Below are 22282 nucleotides of genomic sequence, written 5' to 3'. Positions count from 1 at the left end.
ATTTGATGACTATAAGTCATTTGCAATTAAAACTATCCATCATTGTAAAAAGTCCACTCAAAAATAATTTAGTAATATTAGATAATTCCCTTCAAATTATAGATAAATCCTTTTAGTTAATCACTGTTAGTTTAGACTCAAAAATAAAAAAATGTCAAATCATAATTGTAAAGGGTACCGATCTATAACTCGAAATATTTTATATTTTTAGTATCTTTTTGAAGTTGAACTATCGCTATGGATATTAACATTGAGGTACATATAGGAAGATCACAATAGTTAAAAGAATATGAGCTATATTTGTAATTTCCGAAGATTTTTCTTCCTTAACATAAATTAAATTATTCTAATAATATGTTACTATATTTGAATTATTAACTTTTTTTAATAGTATGGTTAATGAAATGATTAAAATTGATTATCTTAGTTAATCAATTAAGTTATTAGTTGATTTATTTTCTAATGAGTTATATGGTTTTTAATTTTATTTTTGTGTGTGAATCATAAGAACTAGATATTATAATTTTATCTTTATGTGTAAAAAACTAAATTAAAATTAAAAAAATAAATTATTATTTACTTTTGGAGGAGGGATCTTCCTCTCTCATTCCTCACGATGATAGGATCCCGAGGAGAGCTTCGTAATGTGAGAATTTATGATAGGATCTTTGATGAGAGGTAGGATCCTCTATTTTTTTTTAATATTATCAACTTTGATATATATTTTAAAATTAAAATTATTATAATTTGTATGATGCATAATAATATTTTAATTTTAATTTTATTTTTATGATTAATAAATAATGATCATTAAATTATAATATTAAATAATTATTTAATTATATATATTTATGTGTTAAGGAATTATTTATAACTTTTTATTATTTAATTAGTTTTAAATTTGAGATCATGAATTTAAATTAATTGATTCATGAAAAAAATGATTTGAAGTTAATTATTTTTTTATAATATTTTAAAAATATTTTTTAATAAATAAAAAAATAATTTAAGAAGATAAAACAAATTGGAGTGTAATATAACTTAAGTTGATTGACGTAATAATGACTTATGATATGATGACGCTTGACACTTATTAAGGGTGGAGTTTGGGCCCAAATAATGACCCACGGACACGACTTATGATATAAAATGAGTTTGTCTTAGGATCAAGCAATCTTTGGTTGAAAGAGTGACTTATGGTAACTATCTTTCATGTTGAGAGGATTAAGAATATATATATATATATATATATATATATATATATCCATGTCATTAAATGTCTTTCCCATGTGGGTCGCTTTCTTGCCTCAATCTTTCCATCACCAGTCGTCGAGGAACTTATACTTGTAAAACATCAAAGATATCCATTTATGTAAATATCATCATAATATGCAATAAAAATAAATTGTTGAGTGTTCAACCATCCAAATGGTTGGTTGGTTGGTTGGCTGGTAATCGAGAAGGACCAAAAGTTGTGAGCATCCAACTGCTTTCTCCATCATGATGCCTCCATCAAATCATTCACATCTATCCCTTTAAGAGGTAGGATGAGGCTAGTGGTTGTCCTCTAACACAGTCACAAACACAAAAGAAGAATGAAAAGCTTACTTCGATCACCGTGGATTCTTATATTGTGAAACAAATGACTTGTTTGGACGAAGAGAAGTGAGCAAATCTTGAGTCTGATGAGGGGGTATGATACCAAATATCACAGCCTGAGTCTGATGAGTTAACTGGTCAATAATTTTATTTTGATCCTTCAACCACGGACCAAAATGCTTAAGCGAGAGTTAACATAGTACACTCATCAAACCTATATAAGTTAATCATACGTATTGCCCACTTTCGATGTGAGACTAATGGGATGTTACAAGATAATTCTCTTGTTTGATATCTATTCCTTTTTCTTGTTTCCTATAGATCCAAATAAGAAAAGTGTCTTAAGTTTCTTGTTGAGAATTCTTAAGTGGAATGAAGAGTAAGTTAAATTAATCAATATTAACATATATATTGATTTAATATGATAGTGATGAGCTCATTTAATATGTATAATTTGACTCTATTAAAGTTTGCGCAACACAAGATTATTTTATACTTTTTTTTTTTTATGATATGAATATTTTCAACATCTTTATCGATGATTGACTTAATGATCTTCCCTCGTAGGTAAGGATAAGTGTAATTATAATCAATATTTATTTTGTATATACTTATTATTTTTATAAATTTTGGTTCTTATATCGAGCTAAGAATTTTTAAATAAACTAGTCATAAAGACTAATATACACAGGATTGAACGTCAATTCAAACTAAAAATTTTGATATAGAAAAGAAAATTTTTCATACTTTTTGATCTTTCTATTTTTTTTTTCCAAAGAAAGATGGATAATTATCCCATCAAATTACTGAAAGATTTTTTTCTTTATTTTGCTTCTTCCTTTGTTCTTCCCTTCTAGGTTTCTAAGTAATGACCGAAATATGCCCACTCGGGAACATAAAGGACCTATCCAAAAGTTTCTCATGTGGAATGGTGGCAGCAAACTCAAAGGTAGTCTCGATTGATTTATTGTGCCTTAAATCGTCTGCTGCAAGTAAGAGAGAACAAAGTCTGGCACTCCGACATTAGCAAAAGTTAATGTCGAAGGGCACCCCACTTGGATCCTCGCAATCTAAAACAGCAGCAGATGTGACAACATAGAGGAAAGGAAGTCATGGAGGCTCTCGCCGACCTGCTGTTTTGGTCACCATGAAGATAAGAACTGGTAGAGCGTCTCCAACTTCCTCTACTACTCGATTGTTACTTGACAAAGGGGCACTTAAATGAACAGTTGAATGGAGTTAGGTCCGGTGGTGCCACTGGAAATAGGTGCAGTTGATATCGTTGTCTCTCTCACTAAAGATATATGCTTCATTGTTTTGGGATAGAGAGTTAGTGAGGGGAATTAATTTTTGGATTGTTATTATTACTGAAATGAATTGCGAATATTTGTGTGCGAGATAGAACAAGATGAATTGAGAGAATGGTGATGTATCACTGGGGATTAGAATGTTTAAGTTACATATAATGGATATAACCTATAATATAATAATTTTAAGTTTTGGGTTGAATTAGTCTCAAATCTAATATATATTATCTTGAGCAATTGGCTGAGGTAAAAAAGGGCTCCATCCGACAATTGTATAGTATTGAGTTGGATTACTACTAGTTTGATTAGTTTATATTGGTTCAAGATGATCCCATATTAGTTTGATCGATTCACACTCGTTCAATCAAAACTAAACTAAATCGAGTCCAAATTAGATATTCTAGAATAATTCTATATTGGTTCAATAGAAAATAGATATTGATTCAATTAGATCATAACTAAATTGAGTCTGATTCAACTCAATTGAACCTATTTGATTAGGGTTCAATTCAATTCAAGACTAATTATTAAGTCTTTTACAATATTGATGTTTGAAGGATTATTAATAATTTCGAGATGTTTTGATGAATTTATTTTATTATGAAATTGACATGACATATGTACAAAGAATTATGTTTCTCTATCAATAGATCAATATTGATAGAATAATTCTTTTGAAGGATTATTGGAATATCGATGTAGTGCATAGACGGTTTCTTCAGCAAGAATGTGTTTCACTCTAGTAGATAGGAAACATCACTTTATCAGTTGTTATTGGGAGTTGATATATATCTTTCTATTATAAGAATATAGTTATTATATTATACAATAAAGCATCTATATTCGTTATTAAGAGAGTATCAACATAATGTTGATGTATATTGATATAATAATTGACTTATGAATATATATATATATATATATATATATATATATATATATATATATATATATATTATATTTTAAAGTTATTTTATAGGATTCGTACTCAACATATTTGTTAAATTATTTTATTATTTTATTTTTTTAAGTAGTTCAGGTGGACTATAATATTACTAAATGTATGATAATAAAGCATTTTGACTACTTTCTTCCTTTTGTTTTGAAATAATGTTTAAGCTATAATGAACTTTTAAAAATTTTAATTTTTAATAAAATGATGTAAACTATTGCTTTAAATGTGGACTATGGAAAGGTGTTCCATTTCTGTATTATAAGAAAAGTAAAAAAATTAATTTATAGTATTAAAGCATGATTCAAGGGTTGCAAGTGTTGGAATCATAGGATTGACTTGACTAAAGATTATTATTTGTTTGACTTATTCTAAAAGTGATGGAGCCGAGAATAGTGGTTCTGTGAACATAATCCTACTGACCCACACATTTCGATAAATGTTACCATAAATCCCAATGAGACTTTTAGATCTTCACACGTAGATCTATTCCTCACAGACACATTATGAGATAGCCTTATCGACATTGCAAAATGCACCTTATAATCCAACTATTAGATCTTTATATGTAGATCTATTTCTCATATTTTTATGCTTCAAAGATAAATCAGATCCACCTATGTCGCATCCTAATGGTCCCTATAAATAAGAGATGATATCATTTATAGATCAATCAATTCATATTTTCGAAAGAAGAGAATATGTTCAGAAACAAAATTACATCACATGAGCAATAAAGCATGTAAAGGAGTAGTATTCATATTTACTTTCTTAAGGTAAACTAAATTTAAGAATCCTTTTTTTTTTTAATAAGGAGAGAGGAATGGAATCAAAAAGAATTTTATGATAACAGATAAGATTTTTCTCAACAGACTAAATAGATTTCTCATATAATTAAGAAAATCTTATCTGTTATCACTTTATTCACTTTCTAAAAATTAAAATTTTAGCAATTTCCATCTTACTCTCATTAATTTATTGATTCTCTAATTGTTGATATAAATTTAAGAATATAAATAAGTATTATAGCCGTCTCCCTTATTCTTCGTGAGTCTAGCAACACGAGGAGTGTCAAGCAAATGTTGTTTCTCCCACCTTTCTTGATAATTAATTCGATTTATACAAATTTTTATGTTTTTAGATTAAATCTAAATATATCGATATTTGAGATTTTTAATTATTTTTTAATTTCGATGTCATGATTCTTATCTTCATTGGTTTAAAAGTTTTGAATCATATAAAAAGAAAACATTAACCAAAAGATAATATTCATGCTTGATGCTAAATTGAATTATCTTAGGTGAAATTACTTGTAATGTTTAATTATTTCATTATGATCATTTGTAGTTGTAATATGTGGATTTAATTATTTTATCATTATTATTTGATGATCTTTACGTTTGCATGATGAAATTTAGTTAATTGAAATGCTTAATTATTCAATGAATTTATCATGATATATTAAAATTTTATCAAGTTGATTTAACTATTTCACGAAATTATAGTGATTTTATCCATAATCTTTATGTTCTTTATTAATTTAGTTAATTGTTGATACTATAAAAAAATTATATAGGATGTGACAAGATAAGTCGCATCGACCTAATAAAAAAAATTATTTAAGTGCTTTATTTTTTTTTGAAATGTACTATTGTCAAATCTTATGTATAGACTTTGACCACTCCTACTAAAAACCTAAAAACTTGAAAAAAAAATTATAACATAATATCAAAGCTAGGTGGGTAAAATTTAATCTAAATAAATAACAATAATAAAGAAAAAGGATTGAATCATATAGGCTTCTTACCTAAGGTCAAACTAAGTTTCACTAGATGAAGACGAAATATATAGTAACAAATAGATAATGAGTAGTTAGAAAAAAATATGTAAAAAATTTAGATAAAAATTTAAATCCTTTAAAATAAGTGAAACATAATCAATTCTTATATGCATCCATCAAGCATGTGTAACATGAAAGAATAAAAGAATAATCTTAGTAGTTGAAAGAGTGGCGTGACGTATTATTGGTTTAGTCATAACTTTATAGTTAAAACATATATATATATATATATATATATATATATATATATATATATATATATATATATATATATATATATATATATATATATCTTGATTTGCTTGACGTGGTCTAGACTCGTATACGTAAGATTATCCAAGGTACCTTCGAGGTGAAAATGTCAAACTCCCAAAATATCAGGAGAGGTTTACTGATCCGATCTCTCCTAATACTCAAGTTAGTAACTCCGAATCTTTAAGTGCGAATGCGAGTGGTAAAAAAGGTAAATTCTCTTCTCATTGTATTAAGAATGTATTTTTATATGTGATCACATATGAGTAAAATATTTCATGAAATATACCTTGTAGGGTAAAATATTTCATTAAACATTATTTGAACTCTTGTCGGAATTCTACATAATAGTTATATATATATATATATATATATATATATGTATATATATATATATACATATGTATGTATATATATAAATACGTATGTATGTATATATATATATATGTATATATATATATGTATATATATATATATTGCACCGCATCCAATCCTTCTCGAACCATCAGCCAACGAGAGGTTTTCGTAATGGACGTGCCGCAAGCAGCCAACCATTCTCATCACCCCTAAGCTGATGCCAGCGTTCGTTCCATTTGGACATAACAAGTGTTTCTTCCCGTTCCGTCTATAAAATACGACGATCACAAGTTAACCGGACAATTATGGTTTCTCCTCTTCGGTTTCCAAATACTGCGCGTGCTTGCGTTGTCATCATCTCTACTAAACTTATCCTTTTAATTTAGAGCACTGGATCATGGAAATACCCACTAGTATTTGTCCCTTGTTGCATCCTTTGTCAGCGCTTCCAATCCATTAAAATCCGATCATCCCAACGATGAGTGAGGACAAACCTTCCGTAGACTAGAATATACGTTGATTTTAATCGAGACAGACCGCGGCCCACGGTGACCAGTGAAAGCAGCTCAAGGGGCGTATTCTAATTAATGTTCCCTGTGGAGAACACCGTAGGCTTTCACCCCCTGCTGCCATTATCCCCCCTTGGATATTGTACGGACTCGGTGTTTTGTAGCCATGGAACGCATTAGAACCACAGGTTATATAGCTGATGCTGCATGCACTCGCACACGAACGAACACCATAGTTGGAGAAAAAGAAGGTCAACCGCATCATTGTGGGGGAAGATTCCTTCCTTCCTTCCTTCCTCTGGACCTATAAGACTCTATTAAGTCTCTTGCTTCCATCACAAACTGCTTCGTCTCTACGATGTTCCCAAGGCATAAGTTATGCCGTGACATCATCCGCACGAATTTTGACGTGGAATGCTCTGTTAGCACAACTATATTTTTATGTGAATCGTAAGCGCATAAACTTTTCTTCTTCTTTTTTTCTTTGGTTCGATTGTTGATGGTGTGAGCACAATTAACTAATCCCTGTTGTGTTCTCTCGTTTCCATTCATGCGAAGAAGAAGAAGAAGAAGGCGTTATTGTTCTCGTTGTTATCGTTGTTTGTTGTTTGTTCGTAATATAAATACACCACCACCTAAAACCCATTCCTCGATGTCCAAACATCCCCATTCCTACTGAGAAGCTAATCCAACAACACCACCGCCAATTCGAATTAACCAACGGCGCTGCAATCGGCAGATGAGCGACGGCGATCGCGGCCCCGCGATGACAACCACGGCCGTTGGCCTCTGCCTCCTCCCGGCGGAGCTCCTCCAGGAGATCTTCTTCCGCCTGGCCCTGCCGGACCTCTTCCGCCTCCGGTCCGTCTCCAGGGACCTCGGTTCCCTCGTCTCCGGCGGTGACTTCCGCCGCCTGTACAACCTGCGCTCCGGCCGCGGCGGCGGATGGCTCTTCGTCTACAAGAAGCGGCCCCCCCGCGACTCCGTACTCCGTGGCTTCAACGACCGATCCGGCCGGTGGTTCCATATACCGGTGGCCGGGATCCTCGCGCCGGCTGTGCCCCCCGGTGAGGACCTCTACTTCCTGGCGGCTTCCGGCGGGCTCTTCCTCTTCGCTTCAAACGGCCGCCGCGAGCTCCTCGTGGTCAACCTGGCCACCCGCGCGGTGCGGCGGATTCCGCCCAGCCCGCTCGGGCCGCGCGGCACTTCCTCGTGGAGGCGGGCCGGATTGAAGCTGGTGGCCGACCCCTACGGCGCCGATCGCTTCCGCTTCCTCTTCGCCGAGATGGTCGGCAACCGCCCCGTGCTTTTCGAGTACAGCTCCGACGTGGACGCCTGGCGCGCGATCCAGGCGAGCGAGGGCGCCACGGGAGGCGGGAGCGTCGGCGGCAGGGACGTATGCCTGAACCTGGTTCACATCGGGGGCGAGAGCGTGGTGCTGTCGTGCGCAGGCAAGGGAGGGGGAAGAGATGAGCGGCCGCCGCCGGTCGCTCACAGGCCGAGGTTTCCGGAAGGTTTCCAGGGGGGGCCGCCGGTGGGGATGACGACGAGCGACCGGTTCCACGTGTACGGCGACGGGAACGTGGCGGTGGTGCGGTCGGCAGCGGCGGATGTGGCGGGCGGCGGCGGCAGCAGCGCCACCACACGGGCGCGGGTGGTGACGAGCGTGCAGCTGCTGGGGCTGAGCGAGATCGGGAGTGAGTGGGAGCTGACGTCGACGGCACCGGCGGCGGTGGTGGAGGAGGCGTTGAGGAGGCGGCCGTACGGGGTGATGATGGGGTGCGTGGTGGAGCGAGAAGGGGTGGTGGGGATCGTGCTCATGTCCAACTGCAGGGGGTCGTGGGGCCTGGCATGGCTCTCCTACCACCGAGCTCAAAGGAAGTGGGCGTGCGTCCCCGTGCCCGACTGCGGGACCAAAGGCCTCAACATGGCCGGCATCGCCCTCTCCTCCACCTTCTCCCGGTCACTTTGGCCTTCCCTCTGCTCCTCCTCGTCCTCCTCTCCAAGCGAGCAAGCAGATTGATTGCATCGACAACAACTTAGCTTTTCCACAAGAAGAGTATTACAAGCATGATCATCACAACGATAATTATATCCCCATTCTTCCCTCTGTGTGTATGTATGATTGTGTCCTGCGGCGTGCGGTGCAGCGCTGCTTTTTACCCTCTCCCACCCGTATATAGTATGTACCAAAGACTAAAACCTCTGTCCACAACAGCACAGAGCAGCGCAGGGCAAAGCAGAGCAGGAATTGGCAGCCACTCTGAATTCATTGTCCCAAAGTTGCCCTCCGAAATCTTTTTCATGTGAGTCGAGCGACCGGCCGACCTGAATCTGTCTCTCACAGACTACACCTGGAAGCTCACAGGTGACATCGGCATGGTATCCATCACCAGCGGGTGGAGCCATAGTAGTTGGCCAGCACGTGAATCTCAACTCCGTTTCCTCTCTCTGCTTGCTCTCTCGCCTGATGGACAAACCACCGCTCCGTTGGGCTTTCTTTGGACGGAATCGCCACCGGAAGCTCTCGAGGGCGTCGTGAGAGACCCCTCTGCAATATTTTGGTCTTCCATTAAGGCAACCAGTCGCGCTCATTCAAAGTTTAGTTGAACGGAAGGTAAGCTTCTTGAACAAGGCAATGTGGGGATGTTGCTGGATTCCTAAATCGAACTAATAAAATCATATTTTGGCATGTAATCTTCGACACTCTACTCGATCTGGAGTTCGATTATTCATCACTTCACCTATAAAATCTTTCTTCCTTCAGCTTTGTAAGATTCTACAATCCATCTCGGCATCAAAGAAATCAAGATTGAAATCTTACTGGTGTCCAACCAATAATGCAATCAGCAAAGTAAATATGATATTTAATGTAAGATCTGACTCGGAGACGAGTGGATATACGTATGATCAAGAAAGATGGACAAATGATCACCATCATGAGTCGCGATCATGACAATAATTGTTACGTGTACATTCCGGTTTTTGGAGGTTTAGTACTTGGAAATCCCGTTGCTTCACGATTCTTCTAGTAACTTCGTATTAGAAATTATTAGGCTTTCACTAATCGACCTTTTGACGCTAAACAATTTGGAAACATATGCTTTTGCATATATTACATGCTGAACACATCTATTAACGTATGGACCTTTAAAGGTTCTCTTAAATATTCAAAAAAATTTAATGGATAAAATTATTACTACCCGATTTGATGTGATAATAATTTATTTTTCTATTTATGTATAGTATCAAAGAAATCTTCGTGAGACTACTAAACTAAAACTTATATTAAACGGTAAGAGATTGATATATGTACTATTTTTAGTTAGATCTAAGTATTTTGAATCAGTGATTTATATTTAAAAGTAATTAAAAATAAATAATTAAAAGTAATCTACTGTGCCAATGCCAATGAAGGAGAAGGGTTTGTTCTCACCAAGGAAAAAATAAACATGACTAGTAATAATATATCAAGAAGAAAGGAGAAGACGAAGTTTTCTCAAAACATGTAGTAGCCTATTTATTATTTCGAAGAAAAAAAATAACGTTTACACAGATCATCAAACTTAATCTCGTTCCGTCCTATGATATGTCTCAACAAAGGGAATTCGAGAATCTTGAAAATAATTAATAAGACTCCTCCAACAAATAAAACGGGTACGATAGCAATGGTGATAACAGGTGGTCATTGCTGAGATGATCCATCTTATTGAACTGGCATAGCTGAAGAGTTGTTTGGCTACCTGGGCAAAGTTAATTGTCTACGGATCTACAACACAAAGTTGATTGGCTATGGATATGTGACACAAAGTTGATTGTCAACGGATCTACAACACAAAATGATAACAAATCATTGTTGAACTCTAAATAATCGCTCTACAAGATTCATCGATGAACCATGATACAGTGTCATCATAGTTTATATTACCAGTTTGTATCAGTATACCGATCAATTATCAATAAGGTAGGTATCGAGTTGTACCAAGTATATCAATACATGATACGCTAGGTGATAAGGGTAAAGAATTGACTTTGACGTAACACCTCAAATTTGACGTAATACACCCCCCCCCACGTCGGACGCCCGGTACGGCGCTCTGCCACGGAAATAACATTAACGACGACGCGACGCACGCCCATACCCACCGTACCCGAACAACCCCCTCGGCTGACCCTTCGCAGCTGGCCGAGGCAGGCAGAGGCGCCAGCTGACACCCCCATACCCTGTGGCAGCTCGGCTCTCCACGCAACGCCCACAGCGGCAACAGACGTCGTCAGAGGTACGGTCCTGTTCTGGCAGGATGGCCCATCAGGTAACATCAACCCCCCTTATAAATACCCCCCCCGGGTCCACACAGGGCAGGGGGGGGGGGGAAATGACTCTCTCTCTCTCTCAACCAAGAGAACATTCCCTTCCGCTGACTTGATCGTCGGAGGGGTCGGGCCGAGCCACCGACCCGACCTGTGTGCAGGTACCCAGCCTCCGTCAACCCGGCTCGCCCAGGCGGACTCCTCGAGCAAGATCCTCCGCATCCGCCACCTCAAGCCCGATAAAGGGGGACACCTCTAATTCCAGGCATTTGGAGCCCAGAACCAGCCGCGTCAGCCCCAAAGTCGCGGCCCGAAAGTTATTTACCATAACAGATTGGCGCTAGAAGGAGGACCGATCCAAATGTCAAGCGATCATCAAATTTACCCCGGCGGATCCTCAAATGCGGAGCTCCCCGCCTTAGGGGAACGGCGTGATGAAACCCGCGATGAACGTCCCGCAGCGGTGTCGAAACGCTATTGGCGGCTATTCAACGACCCGGGCTTATCTCCCCCTGGCGGCGCGCCCGCCGACTCCTCGCAAGTGTCGCCCGAGGCCTTTCATGACCTCGCCCACCAGGTTCGAACTCTAACAAGCATGGTGCAGACCATTGTCTCCCAACAAACCCCTCCGTATACGACGAGGCCCTCGCAGCAACAGGAAACCCTCGCCCGGACCCACGCACCGCTCCCAGAGCATCCGGGCTCGCCTCGAAACCCCACGACTCGACCGGGAGGCAGGGAAGCCGAGGACACGGCGAGCCGCCCCGAGCCGGAGGCCCCGACTGCTGATTCGACGAACGCCCTACGGGCCCAGCTGCGCCTCGTCAGTCAAAGGCTGGACGAGGTACAGCAGGAGGTTCGTAAGTCGAAAGAAGAACTCGGGACGGACGGACACCAAGGATCTCCGTTCACCCCCGAGATACAGGATCAGGCGATCCCGCCACACTTCCGCCTCCCTTCCCTGGACGCGTATGATGGCGCAACCGACCCCGCGGACCACGTGGCCGCTTTTCGGGCCCAGATGGCGCTGTTCGGGACTTCAGACGCCCTGATGTGCCGGGCGTTCCCGACGACCTTGCGAGGACCAGCCCGCGCATGGTACAGCGGCCTGAAGTCAGGAACCGTCGCCTCCTTCGACCAGCTCGACAAGGATTTTGAGCTTAACTTCCTAGCGTACGCCCGACCGAAGCCATCCATGGCGTTGCTCCTAGGGCTCAACCAGAAGGAGGACGAGCCCCTTTCTCACTTTGTGAACCGGTTTACGACGCAAATCCGTGGATTACCGGATGCTCACCCCTCTCTCTTGATGCAGGCCTTTATGACTGGTCTGCGGCCCTCCAGGTTCTTCTGGTCGCTTGTGGAGAGACCCCCCGTCGCGGTCCCTGAGATGCTCCAACGGGCCAGCCAGTTCATTGCCGCAGAAACCTGGATGATGGGAAAGCGAGAAGAACACAGAAAGGTCAAGTCGGAGCCGCCCCGACAGCAGCAACCCACCACCTCCCGGCGAAAGCTGGACAGGCCTGACCCCAGGCCCCCTCTTCCCGCCCTGAACTCTTCCCGGACGGAGATATTCCTACATGAAAAGGGGAAGGGGCTGCTCAGGGACCCCCACCCCATGAAGAACCCGCGAGAGCTCGCAGATCGCTCAAAGTACTGCCGATTTCATCGACAGCACGGGCATGACACGGAGCAGTGTTACGAGCTGAAAAGACAAATCGAGGAGCTCATCCTCAGAGGCCATCTCGGCCAGTACCTCCGGCCGAGCAAAGAGCAGTCTCCTCGTCCGGAGGGCCCTGTTGAGCGACACATCGATGTCATAGCCGGGGGCCCCGCATCCGGAGGAAGTTCTATGTCGGGCAGGAAGGCCTACGCTCGGGCCGCCCCCGACGAAGCCTCGGGACGTGAGCCTGAGCCCGAGATCACCTTCCCAACCGGAGCCGCTGAGCGACCCCACCACGACGACGCATTGGTAATATCGGTCAGGGTAGCCAACGCGCAAGTAAAAAGAATCATGGTCGACACGGGGAGCTCGGCCGACATACTCTACTTTGGCGCCTTCCAGAAGCTGGCCCTAGCCAGGGAAAATTTAAGCCCTATGTGTTCGGCACTCACCGGCTTCACGGGAGATTCGATATCGCCTCTGGGAGCCATTACCCTCCCTCTGACTCTGGGAACCCCGCCGAAATCAAAGACGGTCATGACCACCTTTCTGGTAGTCGACCTTCCCACCGCTTATAACGCCATACTTGGCCGGCCAACCCTCAACAAGGTCAGAGCCGTCGTCTCGACCTACTACCGGACCGTCAAGTTCCCGACTCGGGAGGGGGTCGGGGAAGTCACCGGAAGCCCCCAAGAGTCCAGGCGCTGCTACCTTACCTCCGTCTCATTGGGCAAAAGGGCCAGGGGAGAATCGCCTCTAGAAGATCCCCGGGAGGCAAAGAGGCCGGCCCCTCACCCTGGGCCGAGGGGATCCACTACTGACATCCCCTTACGGGATCACGGCCGGATCAAACGGTCAAGGTCGGCTCAGAGCTACCCGAGCGAGAACTGGAACAGCTCGTCGGCCTTCTACGGGAGAATGCCGACATCTTCGCCTGGTCCCCATCGGACATGAAGGGAGTCGACCCCATGGTCGCGGAGCATCATCTCAACATCCCACCTGACGCCCGACCGGTAAAGCAAAAACCCCGTCGCCACGCACCTGACCGGCAACGTGCCATACAAGAGGAGGTGGGCCGACTCTTGGCGGCAGGCTTCATAGAAGAGGCCAAGTATCCTCAGTGGTTGTCCAATGTAGTTCTCGTGAAAAAACACAATGGAAGCTGGAGGATGTGTGTTGACTACACTAGTCTCAACAGTGCGTGTCCTAAAGACTGCTACCCCCTCCCGAGGATCGACCAGCTGGTTGACGCAACAGCAGGGCACGCGCGCCTCTCTTTCATGGACGCCTATTCAGGATACAATCAGATCAGAATGGCGCCAGAAGACAGGGAACACACGGCTTTCCTCACCGATCAAGTGATATACTTTTACAGGGTCATGCCGTTCGGGTTGAAAAATGCCGGAGCTACATATCAGAGGACAGTAAACAAGATGTTTGCCCCCCAAATCGGGAGGAAAATGAAAGTCTACGTGGACGACATGGTTGTGAAAAGCAGAGAGGCCGGGACACACCTTGCCGACCTAGCCGAGGCCTTCGACACACTACGCAAGTTCGGCATGCGGCTCAACCCCACGAAGTGCGCTTTCGGCGTCACCTCCGGGAAATTCCTGGGGTTCATTATACACCAGAGAGGAATCGACGCCAACCCAGAGAAAGTACAGGCAATAATCGATATGCAGTCCCCCCGGACAGTTAAAGACCTGCAGCGACTCAACGGCAGACTCGTCGCCCTGTCTCGCTTCCTCGCCCGATCGGGCGATCGCTGCCTCCCTTTCTTCAAGGCGCTCAAAGACCCAAAAAACTTCCAATGGACGTCGGAATGCAAGGAGGCTTTGAAACAGATGAAGCAGCACTTGGCCACCCTCCCTCGACTCGCCACTGTCTTCCCCGGCGAAAAGCTGGGGCTCTATCTGGCGGCCTCCCCGTACGCGGTTAGCTCCGTCCTCGTCAAGGAAATCTCCGGCGCACAGCTCCCGATCTACTACGTCAGCCACGTCCTGAGTGGACCCGAGGAGCGTTACCCGCCGATAGAAAAATTCGCACTCGCCCTGGTGCTCTCAGTCCGGAAGTTGCGCCCCTACTTCCAGGCACACTCGGTGGAAGTCGTCACCGACCAACCTCTCCGGCAGAACTTAACAAAGTTCGATGTTGCAGGTCGGCTTCTCCGATGGGCGGTGGAGCTCGGTGAGCATGACATCAGCTACGTAGCCAGGACCGCCATCAAGGCCCAGGCGGTAGCCGACTTCATCGTGGAGCTAGCTCGGGTGGGCAAAGACCTCGAGCGAACTGGACGCTCATTCGAGCGCTCCCTCCGCTTCGAGTTTAAAGCCACCAACAATGAGGCGGAGTACGAAGCCCTCATAGCCGGATTGAGGCTGGCCCTCGAGATGCAGGTGGCCGCAATACACGTCCTCACTGACTCGCAACTCGTGGCCGAACAGCTCAGCGGAGGATACGAGGCTCGTGACGCAACCATGGCCAAATATCTGGCGCGGGTAAGGGATCTAACCACGAAATTCCCTTACTTTACATTGTCTAACATTCCGAGGGAGGAGAACGCACGGGCCGACGCGCTCGCTAAGCTGGCGTCGAGACGAACCCCCGAAGCGTGGTCAGAGATAGAGGAGCTTCCCGCTCGCGCCATTGAGGTAGCTACCACGGCCCCAGGCAGTACGCCGACCACGTGGGTGCAAGAGCTACTGCGCTTCAAGCGAGATGGAGCCCTCCCCCTCGACGAAGTCGCAGCTCGGCGTCTACGCCGCACACATGCTTGGTACACCGAGGAAAGTGGCCGGCTGTACAGACGATCCTTCACCTACCCCCTCCTGAGGTGTTTGGAGCCTGACGAAGCCCAGACCGTCCTGGCTGAAACTCACGAGGGGATCTGCGGCGAACACATTGGCGGGCGGACCCTGGCGCACAAGATACTTCGCCAAGGCTACTATTGGCCAACCATGTGTCGAGACGCAAAAGCTTACGTGCAGCGGTGCAGCTCGTGCCAGCAACACGCCCGCGCGCCACGACAACCTGCGGTCCCCCTCAGTCCCATCGACTACGCATGGCCATTCGCCCAGTTGGGACTGGACCTCCTCGGCTCCTTTCCACCGGCCTCTGGACAGCGGAAGTATATAATCGTGTGAGTAGATTACTTCACGAAGTGGGTCGAGGCCGAGCCGCTGGCTACAACGACGGAACACCAAATGGAGAAATTTATCTGGAAAAACCTTGTGACCCGGTTCGGGTTGCCCAGAGCCATCGTCACCAACAACGGACCACAGTTCGCCGGCACGAGGTTCCAGGAGTTCTGCGCCGGTCATGGCATTCAACTGAGGTTCAATTCGGTAGCCCATCCTCAAACGAACGGGTTGGCCGAGGTGACCAACCGATCTATCCTGGATGGCCTCAGAAAAAGAGTATCCGCGGCCCGATCGACCTGGGCGGACGAGCTCCCTAGCGTGCTATGGTCGCTGCGCACCACCCCCAAGGCCGCGACCGGAGAATCCCCCTATAGCTTGGCTTTCGGAACTGAGGCCGTCCTACCGCCCGAGATGACTGTCGCCACGCTTTGAACGAGGAACTATGACCAGGAGGTCTCGAACCAGGGACTTCGCGCCAACCTCGACGTACTCGAGGAGCGACGTACTGACGCACACCTGAAAGCCCTCTCTTACCAGAGAGCCGTCGCAAGGGTCTACAACAGAAGGGTGCGACCCAGGCCAGTCAGGTTAGGCGATCTAGTCCTACGAAGAGCCGAAGTCAGCGACCCAACTCGGGCGAGGGGGAACCTGGCTCCCAAGTGGGAGGGACCTTACCGGGTTACCGGCGTGGTTCGACCAGGTACTTATCGACTCACCACGATGGACAGTTCCTCTATGCCGAGGACATGGAACGTCCAGAACCTTAAGAAGTTCTTCGTCTGAGGCCAATGCCCCGGCTCCCAAGTCGAATTTGCGCAATTCAATTTCCGGAGCTTAAAAGACGCTTTTATCCACGAAGCATGGGATTACAAGACTCAACTTTCAAAGCAGAAAGACGTCTTGGAACGAAGTTTTCTTTATAAGGCAAGGTGTTACAACCGAAGCCAGACCCGAAGGTCACAAAAAGTACAAAGTACAGAAACTGCTCGGTTGAGCTGACCTCCGGGCCACCTTAACCGTCTGATCCTCCCATGCCATCATTAAAGGGAACTTCCTCCGGCATGTCCACATCCAAATCCTCAGGATGCGAGACAAACGGATCCGTCTCCACTTCCAGCCCGGGATGGCTCGTTTGGAACCGGCCAAGGGCGATCCGGCACCCGTACTCATAGGTAACTTGCCCCGACCGAGCCAGCCCGAGCTGGAAGCCCGGGGACTGTTTATAGGCCTCGATTATTTCCTTCTCCTTCGCAGGCCGCCGCTCCCGCTCGGCCACCAGGGCGTCGGAAGCCCCCTTCATGTCAGCCAGTGCGTCCTCCAGTCGCTGGGTCAGGACGGCTGCCTCGCCTCGGGCCAGACGAGCCTCGGACTGAGCTCCCTCCAAAAGTCCCCGGAGATCGCTTTGCTCTTCCTCGGCCACCTTCGCCTCGGACCTTAAGCGAAGGACCTCGGCCTCCAACGACGACACGCGCTTGTCGGCCATCGCCGCCTCAGCCCGGAGACGCGTCGCCTCCGCTTCGAGCTCTGAGGAGCGCTGCTCGGCCGCTGCAACCGCCTCCGGAGCCGCCCCGGCCCGAACCTCCTCGAGCTGCTTGCGCAACTCGGCATTGCGCTCGCACAAAATTCCTAGGGCCCGACCCGCATCGCGAACGCGGTCTGCCAGTGCCATCGCGTAGTGCTGGCCCTGCAAGAAGAAAGTCAGAACGATCCCCCGGAGCGCCACAAGTAGGAAGCCAGCAGCGGGACACTTACCCACAACAGCGACTTCACCGACTTCCAGAGCAGGACGTCGGACGGCAGAGTATACATCACGCGGGCCAGATCAGGGTGCAGCCCCCCTCGGACGAACGCGGTCGCGGTCTCCCCGTCAGCCCACACCCGGGTCCCGCAGGTCAGCCCCCCCCAGCGGGCTACCAACCGGTCAGAGGGTTGGCCCTCAGAAAGCTCGCCCATCAGGAGCGCATGGTAGAAGTCATTCGGCGGCCCCGCGGGAAGGCGACACAAGTCCCGGATCGAGGGCTCTCGAGGCGCCTTCCCTGCAACCATGCTGCTCGAGCCTGCCTCGCCCCAACCTCGCCCTCCCCGCCTATCGTGCGAGCCTGACTCCGCCGCCTCTGCGCTCTCCTGAGCCCTTGGGGGATTCGGTTTCTTCGGCGCTGAAACCTTCGCCTTCTTTTGAGGACGAACGTCCACGAGGTCTACTGGCGCCTCCCTAGTGCCGATGCTCGGGCCGACCTGGCGTCGCGGAGATACGGCAGACGAAAGACGTCCTCCGCGCACCATAGCAAGATTCACCATCTCTGCACAAACACCACGACCGCGGTCAATATCCTAAAAAAGAAAAACAAAACTGGAAGACCCACTACCACCTCCTCAGGGCATACCTCGAGGTACGGGGCTCAAGCCCGCCTCGACCAACCACGCCTTGGTCATCTTTCGGATGACTCTGGAAGAAGGGAGGATCTCCTTCAATCTTCGAAGGGCCCGGAGCTCCGCCTTGTCTAAGGCCGGGGCAGTATTATCGACTGCGCGCGCCGCCCATCGGAGCCAGAAGCTCCAACTGTTCGGATGGCAGACGTAGAAGTAACGCTCCTTCCACCCCTTGTTGCTGGAAGGAGCCCCACTGACACGGAAACCCGGTCGGGCGGACAAATAATAGCCCCCCGACCCTCTGGATAGACGGAAACAGGAGAGGAAAAAGGACCGACTCGGAGTAATCTGGGCGTAGTAGCATTCCCTGAGGAACGCCACCAGATAGCGCCAAGAATTCGGCGCCATCTGAGAAGGAGAAATGCGCCACCACGCGACGCAGGCAGTAATGACGGGGTGGAACGGAAGGCGCAACCCGACCTCAAGGGCATCTACTGTTAGGGCAAAGCCCTTGGGTATAGGGTCATACGCCTGCTGCCCCGGCTCAGGGGCAATAAGTGTGAACTCCGCCGGGACACTGTAACGGTACCGGAGAAGGCCGAGCGACGACTCGCTCACGGTGGAGTCGAGGTCATGCGGCCACATAAGCGATTCGAGGGCCTTGGTGGCCCTTTCCTCGGACGACGAGCGGGAGCTCGCCAACGCCACCTCTTCACCGGCAGCACCAGAAAGAGGAGGCGGAGAAGGAGAGGACGAAGGAGGGGAAGCCATCCTTACCGAAGCTTTTGGGAAGGAAGGGCGGCTGAAGAAGTACCGGGCTAGGACACCCAAGGAAGGGATTGAAGCAAAAGCAGGTACCAAGAGGTGAAAGGGACGGACGGAGCACTACTTATAGCCTGTTTCCCGTCGAAACGACGACCTTTCCCCTCCTGAACCGCGCTGCGAAGATGCAAAAGTCGCATCGCCATAACTTCGGCCGGGGAGGCTCTTAATTGCCGCACGGTGCGAAGTACGGAGCCCCCAATCACATCAACCTCGAAAACCGACGACGCCCAAAAGGCATGGCCCTTTGACCTTCCCCAGGCAAAAGGCCGTCCGGCTGCCCACGCCCGCTCAGCGGTCAAAATGGCCGAACGATAACCGAAAGTCAAGTATCGCTTCGGTCACGTTACGCCCAGGGCCATCACCTCGGTCGCCGCCCACCTACACCGAGCGCCTCGGTCGAGCCACCCCGAGTCACACCAGCGCGGTCACCCCGCCTGCGCTGTGCTCCTCGGCTCTCCGGCTCTGCGCCACCTCGAGTCACACCAGCGCGGTCACCCCGCCTGCGTTGTGCTCCTCGGCTCTCCGGCTCTGCGCCACCCCGAGTCACACCAGCGCGGTCACCCCGCCTGCGTTGTGCTCCTCGGCTCTCCGGCTCTGCGCCACCCCGAGTCACACCAGCGCGGTCACCCCGCCTGCACTGTGCTCCTCGGCTCTCCGGCTCTGCGCCACCCCGAGTCACACCAGCGCGGTCACCCCGCCTGCGCTGTGCTCCTCGGCTCTCCGGCTCTGCGCCACCCCGAGTCACACCAGCGCGGTCACCCCGCCTGCGTTGTGCTCCTCGGCTCTCCGACTCTGCGCCACCCCGAGTCACACCAGCGCGGTCACCCCGCCGGCATTGTGCTCCTCGGCCCTCCGGCTCTGCGCCACCCCGAGTCCCACCGGCGCGGTCACCCCGCCCTCGTTGTGTTCCTCGGTCCTTAACTTCGCATCTCCTCAGTCACCCTAGCGCGATCGCACCGCCTGTGCAGTACCTCCTGATACTCTTCGGCCTTAATGACCCCTAGACTGACCCCTCTCAAACCCACCTGAGCAGCACGTTGAAGCAGGGAGCCATGCATCGAACTCCTTATGCACAAAGCTAATGCATAGCTCCTTTCGGGGGGGGCATATGATAAGGGTAAAGAATTGACTTTGACGTAACACCCCAAATTTGACGTAATACACCCCCCCCCCCCCCCCCCCCACGTCGGACGCCCGGTACGGCGCTCTGCCACGGAAATAGCATTAACGACGACGCGACGCACGCCCATACCCACCGTACCCGAACAACCCCCTCGGCTGACCCTTCGCAGCCGGCCGAGGCAGGCAGAGGCGCCAGCTGACACCCCCATACCCTGCGGCAGCTCGGCTCTCCACGCAACGCCCACAGCGGCAACAGACGTCGTCAGAGGTACGGTCCTGTTCTGGCAGGATGGCCCATCAGGTAACATCAACCCCCCTTATAAATACCGCCCCCGGGTCCACACAGGGGGGGGGGGGGGAAAGGACTCTCTCTCTCTCTCTCTCAACCAAGAGAACATTCCCTTCCGCTGACTTGATCGTCGGAGGGGTCGGGCCGAGCCACCGACCCGACCTGTGTGCAGGTACCCAGCCTCCGTCAACCCGGCTCGCCCAGGCGGACTCCTCGAGCAAGATCCTCCGCATCCGCCACCTCAAGCCCGATAAAGGGGGACACCTCTAATTCCAGACATTTGGAACCCAGAACCAGCCGCGTCAGCCCCAAAGTCGCGGCCCGAAAGTTATTTACCATAACACTAGGGTATACCGATGTATCGCCCATATCGATCCTTTGTCGGATCGATATGTACCACCCACTCATATCGAGCGGTACACTTTATGTATATCGAACCTTGAGTGTCACAATAATTTTCTTCGAACCTAAATCAAATTAGTAATATATGTAACATGTTAATGATGAATACCATTGGACTATTATGTTAATTCATAAATTTAATATTAGCGATGAATTTGAGTGAAACTTATTTGTATAATGTCATGTATCAATTGAACTTTAAAATTTAAGTTATTAGATTATGAACCAAACATATTATCTATAACTCTATTCTTTTAATTCTTAGAGATACGAGATCTATCTCGATCCATAAAAATATGATGAATAGATAATTATCCATCTTGATTCATATGATCCATAAAAATACGAGATTTAAACCAAACTATCCTCTCTATCCATCTTTTTTTATCTGAATATTTCTAATATATTTTTTAATTCATGTTTAGATAATTATTTTTCGTTCTTACTTTTAAGGGTTCAAAATTTTATTTTTTTTATACGAGATGATTCACTCATTGTTTATGTCTATCATTCGTGGTGTGACTCATTTTCGTTCAATCAAACCATAGCTTCAATTAAAACATCATTGATTTAGTCTTATATCAAAAATGAATTAAAACTTATATTAACCTATAAAAATATGTTGAATATATTATTATTAATTTTATCTTAAAAATTTTAAGATAATAATTTAAGCTCCATAAAATTAGACCCAAGAAAATATGTTGGGCACATGGCCCATTAGTTCAGCCCATAGTGGCCTTTAATAACTTATAGCTTACGACTATTAAAACTCATTCTCTTTTAACCTAAACTCTAACTCTTTTAACCAAGAGGTGTAGCGGTTAGGGTAAAAAAGAGGGCAACGGATATTGTGAAAAAGAGAGAAGCAATAGTGACAGTTGAGGGCAGAAAAATAAGAGAAGGAAATGAAAGAAGATAAGGATAATATAGAGGCTGATCTCAATCATCCATGCAGTATTCTCATCTCCGATTATATCAGATTTATAATAGATTCTTATTGTGACCACTTGAGGAGATTTTAGATATTATGCATAGTAACATAGTCTTTGTATCATAATTATTCTTTTATGATTATTGCTTAAGTTTTGGGTAAGAGACAATGAGATTTATATATTCATTATTCTTATAGTGGATTTTTTCTAACTTGACTTGTGGTTTTTAACCTTCACGTTGGAGGGATTTTTCATATAAAAATCTTGGTGTCCTATTTGATTATGATTTCTATTTAATTCCATTGTGTGTTTTGGCTTGCTTATATTTGTTCATATATAAAGTTGTATTTATTTGCATATGTTACGACCTACTATGGTTTATCTTTTGATTCTGTAGGCTCTACTTCTTTTT

General features: G+C 46.5%; 1 protein-coding gene across 1 annotated transcript; it reads left to right on the top strand.

Moving 5' to 3' along the window:
- Positions 1-7229: 7229 nt before the first annotated feature.
- LOC135628152 (uncharacterized) lies at positions 7230-8923 on the top strand. The gene has a single exon (XM_065134637.1). The coding sequence runs from the start codon at positions 7556-7558 to the stop codon at positions 8837-8839; it is 1284 nt and encodes a 427-aa protein (XP_064990709.1). The 5' UTR covers positions 7230-7555; the 3' UTR covers positions 8840-8923.
- Positions 8924-22282: the final 13359 nt, after the last annotated feature.

The sequence above is a fragment of the Musa acuminata genome, chromosome BXJ1-3 (genome assembly GCF_036884655.1).
Source record: "Musa acuminata AAA Group cultivar baxijiao chromosome BXJ1-3, Cavendish_Baxijiao_AAA, whole genome shotgun sequence".
Classification (NCBI taxonomy): domain Eukaryota; kingdom Viridiplantae; phylum Streptophyta; class Magnoliopsida; order Zingiberales; family Musaceae; genus Musa; species Musa acuminata.
This window is presented reverse-complemented; position numbering and strand designations above follow the sequence as displayed.